Consider the following 16844-nt stretch of genomic DNA (forward strand, 5'->3'; position numbering starts at 1 on the left):
GTTTGTAGAGGTCTAAAGGTTTCGTTTGCGAAGTTTGTTTCTCTAATTCTTGACTCCATCTTTCAATTTCTTCAGGTGTGACCAAAGTGACACTTCTAGTACCCGAAGTCGATTCCATTTGAATCTCCCTCGCATTGAAAGGATTATGTCTTTTCTGCATTCTCTTCCCTGTATTTCTAATGGGCAGATCCATCAGTGAGACTTCAGACTCACACTCACTCGTCTGTTCATCTACAATTAAGGGTTCTGGTCTGGGTTGTGCTATTACGGGAGTAATAACTGGAGGTTTTGGACTTTCATGCCGATCCCCGTACAATGAAACTACGGGTCCGATTGTTACTGGGATTGTCAATGCTTCAGGACTGGTATTTAACTGGGTCATTTTCTGAATGATCTCAGCTCTCTGTTTTGCTAGTACCTCCCGCTCCTTTTCTTCCAGTAATCTCTCTATGGATTTGTCATGTAACACCTGCGGGGTTAGTGTGGGAGCATAACTTGGGGCAGTGGGATGTGTCTCACTAGGTCCTTCACCATAATTTGTTCTTGGGAATAAACTTCCTGTACCTAGGGATCTTCTTTCTTCCTCATACTGTGACTGTAATAACGGCATTCCTGAACTTGAGGGTCTCATCTCGCCTCCGTAGGGAGGTCGAGAACAAAAATCTCCTTCACGGGAATATCCTGTCTCCCCACTAGCTGACATCCTGGGGTAAATGTTTCTGGTATCCACTGGTCCTAGACTCTCGGTATAGGGAGGAATGTGGTAACCCCCTCCTACACTTGCGGACCTAACTTCTTCCTGAGGAGGAAGTCTTCGGGAAATATCTCCTGTACTGGAAGGTCGATGTCCCTCATTATAAGGAGGCGGACTTCTTGTACATAGGTCATCTAATAATTCATCATCCGACTCTCCGATGGGCACCCAATGTTTAGATTTTTCCAACCGTTTCTGTCCCCCAGTAGGATCATCTGCTGGCATCATGGGAAACAATCCCTCCACTATCATATTCTGCCTCCACTGTTTCATCTTTTTAGCTCGTGCTTCCTGCTTCAATTTTGGATAAAATTTAGTTAACCCTTTGTCCATCCGTGGCTTATCCCTTTCGAAAGCCTCGATTTCCCATTCCTCTAGCGCTTCATACTGCGTTAATCTAGGTCTGGGATGTAAATCATTCATTCGGGTTCTCAAATTAAATGGAATTCTTCTGTTAAATGTTCCATCTAACGGAAAAGCCAATACCCCGTCATCTTTCGTGTATTTCACCCAATTCTCCAACCATACACGTGTTGTACCCTTTATCGAACATCATGAAAGATGCGGGAGTGTTAGGTTGCGGTATGACACCACCTTCTCTAGTTTTAATCGGCTTGTCCTTTTTGAAATAATTCTTCACCTTATTTACAAGAGATACTTTTCTCTTAGTTCCGTACATAATGTCGTTTTTAACTCCTTTCCACTGATCGTTCTCAAATCCCATATAACGTGGATCAGGTCTGGTACGCGGTCTATACGAATGCCACATACGATTTTACGAGTGATTTTGTTTACAAAATCACTTCCAATCCGAGTGCGTCTTTTATTTTCGTGCGACCAATGAAATGCACGAGTTCAAATAATCTCGACCAATGGGTGCGCGGCCCTTTCGGGAGACAGTTCCCACGCTCCGGCGTTCGCCCCTCCTTTACAATTCCAGCTCCGCTATCAGCCCGCTGCGTCTACCAATCCCAGCGCGGCACGGAGTGACGTCCCTCCTTCACAAGGTAACGGAAACTTTCTTTCCTTTTAAAGTGCTTAGTGCTTGGTTAATTTACAACGAATACACATTCGCCACCGTGCTCAAGTGTCTAGACAGGAAAGAATTCATTTCGCTGCAAGTAAACTACTTCCATTTACTTTTCACTCACTACGGGTAGATCTCTTCTGCCTACCCTTCACACTAGCATTGGGGCACCTGTTACTTCCCAAGCTCCGATGAACCCGCTACTCTTCCGATGTGACCCTGACTAGGTTACGCCACAATGGGAATTTTGCCAATGAACCTCGTTACTAACATTTATTCAATCATATATTCAGAAAACCCTAGTTAGTGCTTCCAGTTCTGCCTAACCTGCACCAACTTTCCTTAAAACAGGTGACCTCAATGCGAATGGATTCTATTCACCACTCGCTATTCAATTCCCCGGGGATTCTTAACAACATGCAAGACGCTTTACGTACGAATGGATTAATACATATAACAGTATAATAACAAGAACAACAATTTTAAAACATTTCATAATTTTTCAAAGTAAACAATTTTCAAGCGAGTGATCAATTCTCTTGAAGCGCCTACTCTTATAGCAGCATCCGACTTAGCTTAGACTAACTAGTCCTACCTATCCTTTAACTAGTCCCTAACCAGAACTCTGCTACCAGAAAATTACTGCTAGAGATCGCGGGTCACCCGACCAATAATTTCGCCGCTTCGGGCCCATATACTTTACTTTATCATATACATTGATCAGGTGCCCACACAATCTACTACCAATAATTGTGAGTTCCTTTTCGATTTATTTTCAGTGTACCCAACTTTCCATCCACCGTTATGGGTACCTATGACCACGATGGGTCAGGGAGCTAGCTGTAAAAGGAAAGGCAGCAAAATACACCATTCAAAATATGACTTTGCTTTTTATAAAATGACCACGGACAACTGGAAGTTTTGAAAAGTTTATCTTAAATTCAAATAAGGGCAGTCATACAGCTTTATCAATAGAATACAAGTGCGACAGGGAACCCGCTAAGTGAGAGGAAAACTAAGATAAGGGGCAAGATGAACACGCTATAAATCTGAGTTAGTCAGTTTTCGAGAGAAAAACCAAAACCATATCAGGAAGTTGCAAACTGCAATACAGAAAATGATTTCTAAAAGGTAGGGTAACATAGGAACACGCTATGAAATCAAATGCAAATGACTTTATGAAATGCAATGGTTGCAGGAGGAAGCATGGAAAATTATCACGTGCAAAGGTATGTCTTTATTGAAGCAAAGACAGAAAAATAGAAAGGTGCAGTTTTAAGAATTTCAGAGCAATATTTACCTAGACTGGTGTGAAAACCAACCCTGGCCACGGGTCAGTTAAGGACAGGAAAACCCTCAAGGAAGGATAACCCTCAGTGGGACAGCAGGTGCAGAATGGACACCCCAGGACAGGACAGGAAACCTAGATTCGGATCAGGACAGGACCACCAGGATACGACCAGCACCCGCAGTTCGGAAGCAACGCCTGCGCTCCACCCTCTCTGCAGCTATCAGTCAGGACCCCGATTGGGTCAGCGAATTCCCCAGCAAAGTGCTCCGCCAGCACTTAAGGTTCAGTAAAACCTTCAGAGTCTATGGTCAAATTTCGGACTGAGAGCTCCGCAGCACCTCTGTATCAAGTCACCTATTGAGTGCGTTGGGTCAGTGACAGGTCAGCTATTCAGACAAGTCGGACAAATTCTCTAGCTAAACCTAGGCTAGTTATACTGTTTTGGGACAGGGTACCACCCCCCAAATGTTGCAAAGTGTCAGAATCCCCAATTTGGATTGGTCCTAAGGTAGGCTTTGGTTAACACACCAATCAGAACAGACTATTCTAAGGCCTAATTTGCATCCTAAGGTGCCGCCTAGCAAGATTTGGGGTTCCCACGAGAAGTCGCACGGAATACAATGCAAAAGAATACAATGTGTTACAATATAATACAATCTAGATGCTTCTGGCTGGGTGAAGGTGCATGTTCTCATGCAGGCTCTGCCAACAACCTTCTTTGGCTTGGTTTCAATGCCATCTTCACCATCGATTGATTCTGCGCAGAAGTACCCTCCAAGATGGACTCCCAAGCCCCCATTACCCCTCAGTGCCGAGGATACATGAAAAGTAAGCGAAAACAAATTAGTACATAAAAATAAATGAATGTATTACATGTCATGATTTCACATTTTAGGTTCATCATTATAAAAATATACTATGCATTATTGGTAAGTGCAACAAACAATTTCACAAGAGCAGCAGCACAAAGCTTCACCACGTTATAGCCATCTTATTGCTTATTACGCATGCGCACCCTTTCCCTCCAAAACTATCTCTACACGAAGTCACGTGAGTGTGACTGACGCATGCGCAGAAGAGGAAAGTCAAGCAGCGGCCATTTTAGAAACACAGATTAATCGTATTAGTAAAACACATAAGCAAGCTTCTCTATCATACATATATATCGGAAATAAAAGATATTAGTAAAACGTACAATTCGTTACGAGGTTACAACGGTTTCGAGGTTCATGAATCGAGCAAGTCGCGATGCGAAATCTTGCTCTATCACATGCTAAACAGTTAGTTTCTTTGGGAAAACTTTGAAGGACCCCTTGCACACAAATGGCCCATTGCTGAATTCATAACTATGTTCACTTTTCAGAAATCTATAGCTTTCCAGGATTACCCATGGGTTTCACCCTGGTTTCTACCACAAACGGAAAGTAGGTTGACAGCAAACAAATTAGGAAAAATGGGCTACCGCTTTGAAAAATGACAAAACAGTGGTAAAAAAGTATTATTTTTTTTATTTAGCTCTGCAGCTTACGGAAAGCCAGTGAAATTGTGACTTTAGCGCAGCAAACCATAATTGATGCAATTTCTAGGGAAATAAACATACTTTTTTGCAGAGCACTTTTTTCCTATCTTTCACAAAAAACACAACATTGGCTATATTTAGGCTATTTTCTCAGTCCCCTCCAGGGAAATCCACAAACTCTGGGTAACTTTGAAAACCCTAGGATGTTGGAAAACAAATATTTGGCTTGGATACCTTAAGTATAATAAAGTTATGGCGACTTAAGCACGAATAGACAATAAAGGGATTAACATTCTTGGGAGAAAAGGCTTCGCAGCCAAGGGGTTAAAGACCTGGCTGCTTCCAAACACATGCAGAGTTCAAATAAGTGTAAGATGGTATATATTTGCAAGTAAAAATATCAGTTTTACACCATTCGGTTGTTTCACTGCATGTTTATTTGCGTCTACAAGATCGCCATTAAACAACAGCAGACACCCTCTGGCACTCATGCATGACAACCAACATAGAACACACAATAAACCTCCACTTGATCAATGGCCAACAACAAATATGCGAGCCCTCATAAACTTGGTGGAAGGCATTCCCAGCTGCATATATCAGTGGTTGGACTGCCTTCAGTCATCTTATAGAAGCCTCTTATCATAATGTAGTGCCATCCTAGGTTTACCATAATGTAGTGACTGAACATCCGGTGTTTCCTATAACACAATGAATAACTATCCAGTGCTTTGTTACACCATTTAGCAAGCGCACACGGTCATTCGGGATTGTATGAGGTAGTCAGAGGATCTACAGGACTCATATGAATCGGTCAAAAACACAGGTTTCATTTTCGTGTGGAAAGTCAATGTGGACGCATGGCAGGGGATCATCTAATTTGCAGGCAGCCAACGAAGAGATGGGCACAATTGTATTTTTGTATTGCATTTTGGGAATAGAAGCAGGAGGCAACGGTGGTTTTATATTAGTCCTGTGTTGGGAAACATCAGATGAGTTTCAGGATGATGAAAAGCAGCAGGTGGTTTGGTTCTTTCTCGAGTTTTTCATGGTAGCTTAAAAAAAAGTCTCAATTCTATAAAATCAAATTTCATATTTAATTTGAAGCGTTACATTAGGGTCACAACACAGCAGGTGATGAGCATTATTTTGGGCGACACAAAGTTGTAGATTTATTCAAGTAGTTAAAAAAATTCAATTCACTATTGTGTCTCACTAAAATCTAGATGTTGACAGAAAATGATCACAGACATCTAAGCAGTTAACAAAATATTTCTATTTTATTATATTTGATATACCAGAACAAATTAGTTTATGCTAAGAAGATAAAAATATAAAAACTCAAAACTGAAGGAAAAAACTACAGGGAACTCCATTCTGTGATCCTCATGCTCTTGCAGATGACACCTAAGATTCAAATGTAAGGGTGGATCCTAAGAGGACCTCTAGCCCAAGCAAGTGGTGTTTCATTACGATCAGCAAAGAATCTCCCTGGCTGGATTATAATGATAGACAGACTGTTAAGTGAACTGAACTTCAGTCCCTGATTACTAAATTGGCAATTTATTTAGTAGTTCACATCTCCTTGTCAGCTGAGATGTTACTTGATATGGTGATGAAACTGGATGATGGCCTTTTCTTGTTCAGATGTCTCTATTGATCCTGGGCGCAGCCTGCGAATTTCATTGATGGCATCAATGCCAGTCACCTTCTTGGCTTTCACCAGGTAGCAGGCGAGCATAGTGCCTGTCCTCCCATACCCAAGTTGACAGTGCACTGCAACTCCCTGAGAAACAACAAGACACAAGAGAACAGAATATGGACATCGCAGTTTAAAAACAAAATCATGCACACCAGAGAATCTTCCAGTTCAGAAATAGTGGACAACAACACCCTGTATGCTAAAGAACACTGAGACACAACAGAACATTACTTACTTTCATCAATCAACTCCATAAGCTGTTCAGAAATGCCATAAATCTAAAATATATATATCTGTATTTTTCTTAGCATTCATTTATCACGACTAGAATAAAACTGATCAACACTAAATATTAGATTTATCACCAGCAAAGTTAGAAACGTTGTTCCGCCTTTTTAATCCAGGTCAGGCCATTTAACGTTCTACAGAAATTAGTGAGAGAAATAACAATTTGCACTCTCGCATTAACTGGAGATCCAACAGCCCCCCCAATGCTATTACGGTAGGCCTTGCATCCATTACACTATGATTAGGGTATGACCCCATCACCTCTCCAAGTGCAATTACACATAACATTCTCACTGTACTGTATGTAATCTTGCACACTAATCAAGGTTACAGTCATCACTTCCCACAGTTCATGGACGGATACATCTATGTATTATAGAGTAATTGTTCATAGACCCATTGCCTTCATTTGCCTCCCCAGCGTTATGTGATCAGAAACAGAGCCCACATAACCAGCCGAATAATCAGGGACAGACAGCCAACCTCCAAAAAGGTACCTGGATAAGATCCACAACTGCAGAAATTGTAATCAGAAAGAGATCGCGTGGAACACAATCCTCTATGAGTTGGCCAAAATCAAATCAAATGATAGACCTTGTTTTGGTGCCTTAGAGCCACAGACACATCGGACCTTAACCAAACACAGTAAAGTAGGTTAAAATTCTTTATTGTATGATTACCTAAAATCATTTACAAATACTGTGTGTGTGTTAAGTCATAAAACATACTACATCTAATAATAAAAGGTCTATAAAAATGTAAAGACGTGTCACCCATAATAAATTTAAGAACATCTGAAAGTGCAACAGCAAAATAATATGGGTGCAGCAGATAGCTTTTCATTTTTTTTTTAGCAAATGCAGAAAGGCACCACCGGGCAAAACTGTAAGGCATAGGTGCGTGTTCATGCAATGTTGTGTGGTGCAAGCATAAATGTAATTATTGTATGCCTAGGCAGGCATATGGGAAAAACAGTACTCCCAAAATAAAATGTACAATGTAAAAGAATGAACAGTGGTACAGGTAAACGGTGTATAGAAATCATATGGTGCCTGTGTTGCCGCCACAGTAGGTGATCAGCAGCTCATGTTTTAATAACTTTCATGATCGATTTTTGCATTGTTCGTAGAGTCCTTCCAGCTGTCGCATAGAACTTGCCAATTTGTGCAAGGTTCATCAGCACTGTGGTAGTGTAGATGAACATTAGAGCCTCCTTGCACGATCTTACAGCATTTTGAAGGAACATTGTTCTTGGGTATAATTAGGGCTCCCTGTTTTATGGTATTTATTTTTTGCCATTTCTGTCTGTATTTATCCATATTTATTTTTTGGGCATTTTTTTCTGTATTTATCCGCATTTATTTTTGCCACAAGCAAAAGACGACGCTACAGCTAGTATTTTTCCACATTTATTTCAGTCCCCAAAAACACATGTGCAACTGCTAGTACACAGACACAAGAGCCGAGGGAACAACAAACTAAATTGTAACAAACTCAACACACACCGGTCACAATGCAAAAGGGACACCACAAGCCACCATGCCGCAGGCAGACATGGGGTTAAGTGTGCGTCCAGCTCAAAGGCTTGCATCTAGGACTAGTTGTTGCAGACCCAGAACAAGAGATAACATAGGCTAATGTTTTCCCAACATCCTGGGCCTGACCACATTATTTCGGACAGCCCTCAGCATATACAATCACCACTCACCATTGAACACTGTACAGGCACATGCAGCAGAGGAAGGGCCTAATGAGAGACGGCTAAACTCCAGGTATTTGCAATAGAAGGTGATCTCGGTGTAATGAGAAATAAAGTTTTACACTGGGGAATATTGTCCTCAAATATAGGAGTGGAAACAGTGACTGGGGCAACGCAAAACCTCACACAGGCTGCACCTGTCTACATAACTATCGAGTCCTTTCAATTTGAGAATTTCAGTTTTCCTTTGTGTAACTGCGTTTGCGCACTAACGTTTATTAACATTTTTTTTAACAAAACGTGTATATGTAGAATACCAGCCCTTGATGTAAAACAAATGCTGCATTGTATTATTGCCATTATAAAAACACAGTGCTGTTCAGTGTCATCACAGCATGGTTGCCGAATTTAAAGTGCGGATACAGAATGTGTAACGCATCCTGAAATGAAACGACCGATGCCATTTCAGTTGAGTAAACTGTACAGATTTCTGACCTGCTTCCACAACAAATACAAATCTAGTTCGACCTTACGGCATATTCGGTCACTGGGCAAACAAGACTGAATTGCTTCTTGCATGCATCTAATAAGGCTGACTATTTTCACACTGTATTTAACAACACCTGTATGGCGGCAGGACTACAGACAATGTCAAGCACGTATCTTGTAGCCGATGAGCCAGTGTGTTTGCCCACTGCCATTCTGGGCTGGCAGACACTTGGTTCATGGGACTGCAAGATGCAGGGACTAGGATAAGGATTCTGAAAAAGTTTCTAATTTCACCTAATTTCGGTAAAGTTTACAATTTGCACACCGCTACTTGTAAAATGGTCTTACATTTCATGACAGAATTTCTGTTACTCATCAATGATGTCAGGCGTCATGAAATGTGATGTGGTCACTTGCATGATTTGCAGGTATTGCTGGTACTCTCGGTGCAATGTGTGCTTGCGGGCCTTTGGTTGGTGGTGGCAGAGTCAAGACCCGTCCACTCCAATGTGCACGTGGTAGTATAGCGGTGTCTGTGAGGGAGAATATTGGCAAAGAGGGCCCTTTATTTTTCATGGAACCATCCTCGGCCATTAACTACACGGTTCAAGTTAATAGCACCCAGTAAAGTATGAAAGGTATTTTAAAACTTTACACTTGAGTTTACGCAAATTGTTTTGCTGCGCGGGAAATAGCGAGCACAAACCGCAACAATGTGATAAAATAGGCTTCTTTGTGGGTGTCCGTGTTTGACTTTCGAGTGCCCTATTCCCCTTTTTATGGAGATTGATGACACATGTTGCCTTCCTTTGGCGCTGCAGGAGTAACACCTCAGTGATTGCTCACTAATGTGCCCTGCCAAGAATCCTCAAGAATCCTTTGTTTTGCTAATGCCCTGCTCCCTTCTACCTGGGCTGGGATGTAGAGCCCAATTTCGGGGTAGGGACTATGAAAAATGTCGGGGGCTGATTCTCCCAGCAATATGCAGAGAGGAGAGGCAGGAACGCTAAGATGGGGTCAGAAAACACAACAAAGCCTTGTTAGCAAATAAATGGTCTTAGACCTGTGAAGTACTTGGGTGCGGCTGTATGTGCCCGGTAAACTGTCTCAGCCAGGGCTGACACACATGAGGGGGGGTTCGCGGGTCCGAAGCTCTTGGAGCCTAATGGCGTGGCGCGCCATTAATCTGTCCCCTGAGGCCACACAAATACACTTACCGAACAGATGCTGAGGTCAAAAGAAGGGCTGGGGCAGCAACAAAAGGAAGAGGGGTGTGGCAACTCTGGGCTGAAGCACAGCAGCCTGGCAAAATTTACTAGTAGTTTGCCGTTTTAACATATAAATATAGAAAAAAGGAAAAAATGTTTTCGGTCTGTATTTATATGTAAAAATCAGTTTAAACGGAAAACCAGGAGCCCTATATAATCACCTCAGACCCAGCAAAGCTGGTCAACAACAAATGATATGCTCAGCTGATTCTGTGGGGATTGGCACAAGTAACACCCCCTGCTTCTTGGTGATGTGTTTTTCCAGGGGCCCCTGTAGTCCCATATTGGTAATTTCTGGAGCCCGGTTCTCAGAATGTTCTGTAGGGCTTGCCTTCCCGATCCTGCCTCCAGATATGGTTGACATGGAGTGGCTTACTGTGAGCAGACGAGACCCTCTGCGCCAGGGATCTATCTAATCCGTAGGAGATCACAGTAAAGTAATGTCTCCCATCAATGCAGATTTCGGATTACAATTCTCCACCAGATTACAGCTTGTGCATATTAAATCTAAACAAGCATCTAGACACAGTAATATCAATATTTGCCTCTTCCTTCATTCCCTTTGACCTCTTTCCATCAGTGGGGAAACCCACCACATTTCGGTATAATTTCAGTATTCGCATGCAGAGTGAAGCCCAAGCCCCAATAGTGAACACCGAATTAAAAACTATGTCTATATTGTAAAATGAGACCACAAAGAAGCAGTAATGGATTAGCACAAGTTAATGCCTTATATCACTTTATTATATTGTAATTTACTTCTATTATGAAAAGATACAATTATGATGGGTAAAATGAAACGCATTACAATGCTAATGTTGTGATGTAAGCATTTCTCTGTTCCAATTTGTAAAGTGAAATTAATAAACATATTTGAACAAATTTGGGGTAGAGATCTATTCACTCACGCAGGAAGAGATCCCTAATAAAGTGCTCGGGACCCCGACTTTTTGCTTTCCTCCTCCACTTTTTATGACCTCGTTAGCTCTCGACCTGAGAAATACTGCGCACATGCGCAGTCGAGCTGGCGAGATTTAATGACAGAGTATTTTTCTCTAGCGAGGTTAAGCCCCGCCCCTCTTTACCATTGGCTGGCGTCCTAAACAGTGGCCAGCCATTGGAGAAGAGGTCCTAGTGACGTTCTTCTTTCTCTTTTAGCCCCGTCCTTTTCAGACTGGCTTACTTGACTTACTAGTGCGTAAAAGGTTTCTTATCTTTATGAGGCCATCTGTTTCGCCCCATAAAGAAGATAAGGAACCTTTTACTGCAGCAGTAAGTCATGCCGAGCCCGTCTGAAAAGGACGGGGCTAAAAGAGACATTTCTTTAGAAACATTTGTGAATGTACGGCGGTTTCTGTAAGTACTCGTTGGCAGCAATCCCTAATACAAATTGCATAGGTTATAAGGCTGTAATACTAAGCGAGTTAAATGAGAATGACAAACCTGTTAGAAACGAATTGCCAACTAGCCACGAGTGAACAGAATCTGCACAAATTTAAAGACTGGGGCCAGAGGTCATATTTGAAACAGGAGTCGTATTCTTGCTCAAAAATATCTGCCTTTTTCAGCACTCCTACACTCCCTCCATCTCCACACACCAAGCCTGAAGGGTCACAATCTCGTTTAAACCTCTTTAAAACCTCTAATGTAAACGTCTGTATTGAATATTGTGTCAGCGATACGTGGTCACACCAGTGGCGACGGTTCTCCGAAAGGACATCTGAGGACATTTGCCTGAAAGCACATACTGGGCATCTCAGGGAGGCAGGCATAACATTACCAATTGAACAACGCCCACCGCACACCCTCCCCGACACATTTCACCATCTCTTCACGCCCTATCACACCAGAATTTCAGCGCTTCGAACCTATGCAAGCAGCAAACTTGAATACACCGGAAGCATCTGCGGAGATAAATTCAACTCCAATAAATCTGCCTATACCACAGACGCTTTTCTTCTGCCCAGGTGTGGGACTGCACTGACCCCTATGGGCCGGCTTGAAAAATGCACCCGGAGAGAGAAAGAAGGGTGCAGCTGGCGAGTCTACTGCTGCCCCGAGAAACCCGGACCTCGTCAGAGTCTCCTAGAGTGAACGACAATCTCACTCGTTCTCGTGTGACCCAAACGTGTGCCAAAATGGCCGGAAATTACCTCAAGTCCAGTTTAAATAATAAGAAATGTGTCCTTTGAAGAAAAGGCCTATGTTTGGTAATCATGTGCGTGCACGTCTGTGGGAAAGTAGGTGCCATAACAATTTCACCAACACAGCCTTCAGTGTCCCTCCCTCTACAAACATCCACCCACCCCCTCTGGCCCCTCTTTTTGTCTGCCAAATCAAAAACATTCGCACACATTCAGCGTCAACTCATCTCATCCCAGCCCCAAACCACTCACACAAAGGCTTCACACGGGCCCCATCCTTACTACAGGACCATCACACATACAGACCTTCTCAGCCTTTCATACCTACCAACACATCTCTCCCACATCACCCCACATATGGCCACATATATGTATATATATATATATATATATATATATCAGACCAAACCACCCAACTTACAAGCAGATAACTACATACCCTTATACCATCTGAAATCCCTACAAATCCCCCACACTACATTTACTTGAGACACACACACACATGTACGGACCGGAACAGAATATATGGCCGGGCATCAAAATAAAAGTGGCCCCATTAGTGAATTACATAGAAAGAAAAGTGGTCCATGTTTTCAAATTGGGGCAGTTTTGAATTTGTAAAGACACTGTATAGGTGTTTTGCAACGAGTGGAAGACTGAACGGATATGTGCTGGCTGCAGCTAATATTTGTTTCACTATCAGAGAAATAAACACTAAAAACCCGCTCAGCAGACCATAAAACCGGCTTTTTGGTATAATCGCGGGTGCCGCGAGGGGTGCTTAGGTCATAGGCACACTTAGAAGAAAGAAGAAGGAGGGGGTAGAAAAACCCAGCTTGAACACCGTGTCCGACTTCTGCGAGGGTAGGAGACGGCTCCCAGTGGTAAGGGGATCAATCCCAGTCCTCCACTATGTAAGAGTCCCTTGTCACTGTGGACTCTCTCAGAAGGGTCTCCAAGACTCCAGGGAAAAGATGCTGGATCCATCCCAAACAAGGGGAGTAGGAGTGTTTCCGACAAGGGCATACTTGAGGGGGCCAATTTAGAGAGTCAGACTATATAGCGTTACATGTGTGGCAAGTTACACATTGTAACAGAAGGTACGTCAATTACGAGTTACATCCGTTAGTTCATGGCGTGGGTATGGGGATACTGTAAAAGGGCGACAAGAGGGAGATTAAGCTGAGTATAGGCACAAGGATAAACAAAGCAGGCAGGGGGAAAGAGATTCCAGGGAGAAAGGAAAGGAATAGGGGAAGGCAAGCAAAGAATGAAGGAGGGAAGAGGTGGGGGTAGGAGACACAGCGAGGAGACAAGGAAGGCCAGTCTAGTCCCTGAGGTATCAGAGCGCTTTACATGAGGATTAAGATGGGTTACAGGAAGTAATACTCAGCCCCTCAGTGTAATCCGTTGTTTAAAACAAGGACTGGTAAAACTACTAGGTCTGTTGGCCAATAGTTTTTAGCCATGCTGTACAGCAACCCGATGCCGTGCAGCATGGCTAAAATAAAAGCACAAAAAAAAAAAAAAAAAAAAGGCGTTATGCCATGGTGTGTGCACCCTTTTTCCAGACACAAGCCCACCTACAAAATGACACAATCGCTTTTTTTATTTTTATTTGTCAAGTTGATTATTGAAGCACGTGTGATGGGGATCAACACAGAGGGCAGGGGTTGGGGAAGCATCACATAGGAGGAGAATAAGGGGAACCAACACTAAAGGGGTAGACGAGGAGAAACAAATGAGGAGAGCGCAGGTAGCAGGAAGCAACATGTAGGCCGGGGGGTGGGAGAAGAAGCAACAGTTGAGATAGGCCAATGTGGAGAGGGCGAGGAAAAAGCACGAGTGAAAAAGCAACACGGAGGGAGAAGTACATGAGGGCAGGAGGAACGTGGAGGGAAGGTGAAGAAGCACACAGGTGACAGAGAGCAATACAGAGTGAGGGCAGGGAAGTACACAAGGGAGACAACTGGAAAGCACATGCCCTTTTGTGGAGTGCTTCACTCAATAGAAAAAATGTAGCGCTTGAAAAGCAAGCAGTGGAAGTACACAAGTAATCTGTCCATGCTCCAGGGGAGGGAAAATCACAAGAAGACAAGCTCACACAAGAGAACAAATAAAAAGCAAGCAAATGAGAGCAACAGTAAAGATAAGCAATGGTAAGTAATGGGCGGATTCTGTGCTCATCATAATCTGACAAAAGGTATTTGTTGAAAACAGACAGCTCACGCTGGTTGGTATGCAAGGCCTAAAAAGTTAGAGACCTCTTATATCCAGAGTGTAATTAGGAAATGTATACTCACTTCTCACAGGGAGAATGTGGCCAGGAAGATTTAAATTTCCTTTTAACAAGCTGTGGATTGTAAACAATGTGGTCTAGAGTAGTATTAATCTGTGGGTCTATAGTCAAATCCTTATTTAACTCAAACAAAAACAAAACATACCAGATGTATACCGGGGTAGACTTTTAGAGGGGAAATAATGTTTTCCATTCTACAAAATTATTTTGCAGGGAGCGGTCTTTAATTTAGTGTACCAATATGGCCAAGTAGGCCATGCATTGCTCATATTAATATTACACACCAGTGGTTTTATGACAATATGGATGTCATCCGCATTCGAGTGAAAGTCAAATGAACAGTTACATTTTAAACTGGAAAAGTAAGACCAGGAGTATTGTGGTGACACTTATATGTGAGAGCAGTGAAGATTCTATACTCCCTATTGTTTTGTTCTCAGTCCAATAGACCCAAAGGAAGCGGGTATACCCACTGTTGAATATTTTTATTTTACCTTGTAAACTGTCAATTTTCATTGTTCTGTGGCAGATGATAACACTTTTGTGAGTGCAATGTGCTGCATCTCTATGTATTTAAAGCTCTGATTCCATGTTTTTTGGAATATAGGTGCTTTTTATCACACCAGATAACTAATGATACCCTGGGCTATTTAATTTATTGGGTGAGATAAGTTGTTTCTATTACAAGTTTCTGGGGAATAACATGCAGATGTTGGTGTTACCCGCACCACAATCTGTAAGGTACCGTTAATACTGTACACCTTTCCCTGATAAATTGCAACGAAGATTGAGCTACTTAAAACACCCAGTAATTACTGAATGTGGTCACTACCACCCAACAAACAGGGGTTTATGCAGGGCTAAAAAAACACTGACGTACTTGTAATCAAGGCCTTAGTATTGTGGAAAATAAGGTAAAAAGCAAGAACAGACAAATCTATAGAAACAAGTGAAAATACTTAATGCTGCTATGCTAGTATAATCTGTAATTTTAGGTAACGCTGCTTTTTCAAAATATGAAAGAAGCCTCCTCCACTAATGTGAATTAGATGATAGGTGACACATTAATTGCTACCTTGTATAGAAAGGTATGCGAGGTATCTCAATGTAAAACTACTGAAACAAGATATGAAATCCGCAAAATGAATTACTGCGGTCTAATATCACACATGATACAATAGTATAAATGTAACCTTCACTGCTAAGATCACCTGACTGCTATAATAAAATATCTTTAGTAACCATCACCACCGTCTTCCTCACCACTGTATCTCTCACACGCACACACACACACACACTCTCTCTTTGTAACAGTGCTGTTCTTAGCAATTAACTAAACACAAAAAAACGCTGGCACCAACATATCTTATAAGTAAAGGCACAAACATTGTTCTGCAAAAGCATCAAGAAAGACCTGTTGGCTTTGTCAACACTTCTAGCACAAGAATTTCTGTTTCTTTCTGCCACCTCTCAGATCCTTCACGGATCCACAACTTGACCTCCCTACCCATGGCCCACCAGGCCACCACATACCATTTAATATGTTTTCTAATTTCAGTCTAAGCAGCACACACCAGTACTCACCTCACCCTTGGTTCTGGCATCTTCCACAACCTTGATAAAGCGCTTAATCTGGTCCAGAGATGGGGCGCAGAAATCTACAATTCCAATGTGATGAAGCTGAATGCCTGGGCATGTGTCGTGGTAAGGAGGGTTCCGCTCTGTCAAACTCACGAGGTGGCGGATACCAGCTGCGTACATGTACTCATAGTGACCTGGATGCCGTGGCAGTGCAAGACCTGCCAGAAGGTTCGGTTCGACCCAGGAAAAGTTTGGTGGATTCAGTGGTGCCATCACTCTCTGGAAAAGTCAACTAGAATCAAAGAAAATGTTTTTTAATAAAGCACTTAAAATAAAATAGTGTCACCATGAAATTACAAGAAAGTTATTTCTTCAGTTTTGCGTATTCAGAAAAATTCTGTTATGTCCTATTTATCAGTCCATGGATGCACTGGTTCCACAAACAAGCTTGAAAGGAAAAGATCCTGATTATTGTTACGTTCCAGCTCCTGTCTGTTGTCACTCTCGGCTCAATTTTAATGTCCAAAAAGAAGGTGCTGGGGATTTTTCGAACACTAAGAGGTGTACCACTGTCTAAAACCTAAACAGTGGCCAAATGTCTCAGCAGACACAAACTTACCATCCACAATATTTTGCTGAGGTATGAACCCAAACAATATCCCGAACTCCCCCGGGATTGTTGGAAATTAACACTTGTTTTAGACAACTGTCCTTGTTTTCCCTTTCTTTTTGGCACGGTTTACCTTTCACTTTTATTCAGTAATACTTTTATTAAAGACAATA

At 42.3% G+C, this 16844-nt stretch overlaps 1 protein-coding gene across 1 annotated transcript in view; it reads right to left on the reverse strand.

Annotated features, from left to right (window-relative positions):
• Positions 1-4563: 4563 nt before the first annotated feature.
• DUSP23 (dual specificity phosphatase 23) overlaps positions 4564-16844 on the reverse strand; it is a 38029-nt gene continuing 25748 nt past the window's right edge. The window contains exons 2-3 of the mRNA XM_078669196.1: positions 16065-16353; positions 4564-6377 (exon numbers count right to left, since the gene is read on the reverse strand). Of these exons, the coding sequence (XP_078525322.1) occupies positions 6192-6377; positions 16065-16334 (456 nt within the window). The 5' untranslated portion in view covers positions 16335-16353 and the 3' untranslated portion in view covers positions 4564-6191. The remainder of the gene's footprint in view (positions 6378-16064; positions 16354-16844) is intronic.

The sequence above is a fragment of the Lissotriton helveticus genome, chromosome 12 (genome assembly GCF_964261635.1).
Source record: "Lissotriton helveticus chromosome 12, aLisHel1.1, whole genome shotgun sequence".
NCBI classification, from domain to species: domain Eukaryota; kingdom Metazoa; phylum Chordata; class Amphibia; order Caudata; family Salamandridae; genus Lissotriton; species Lissotriton helveticus.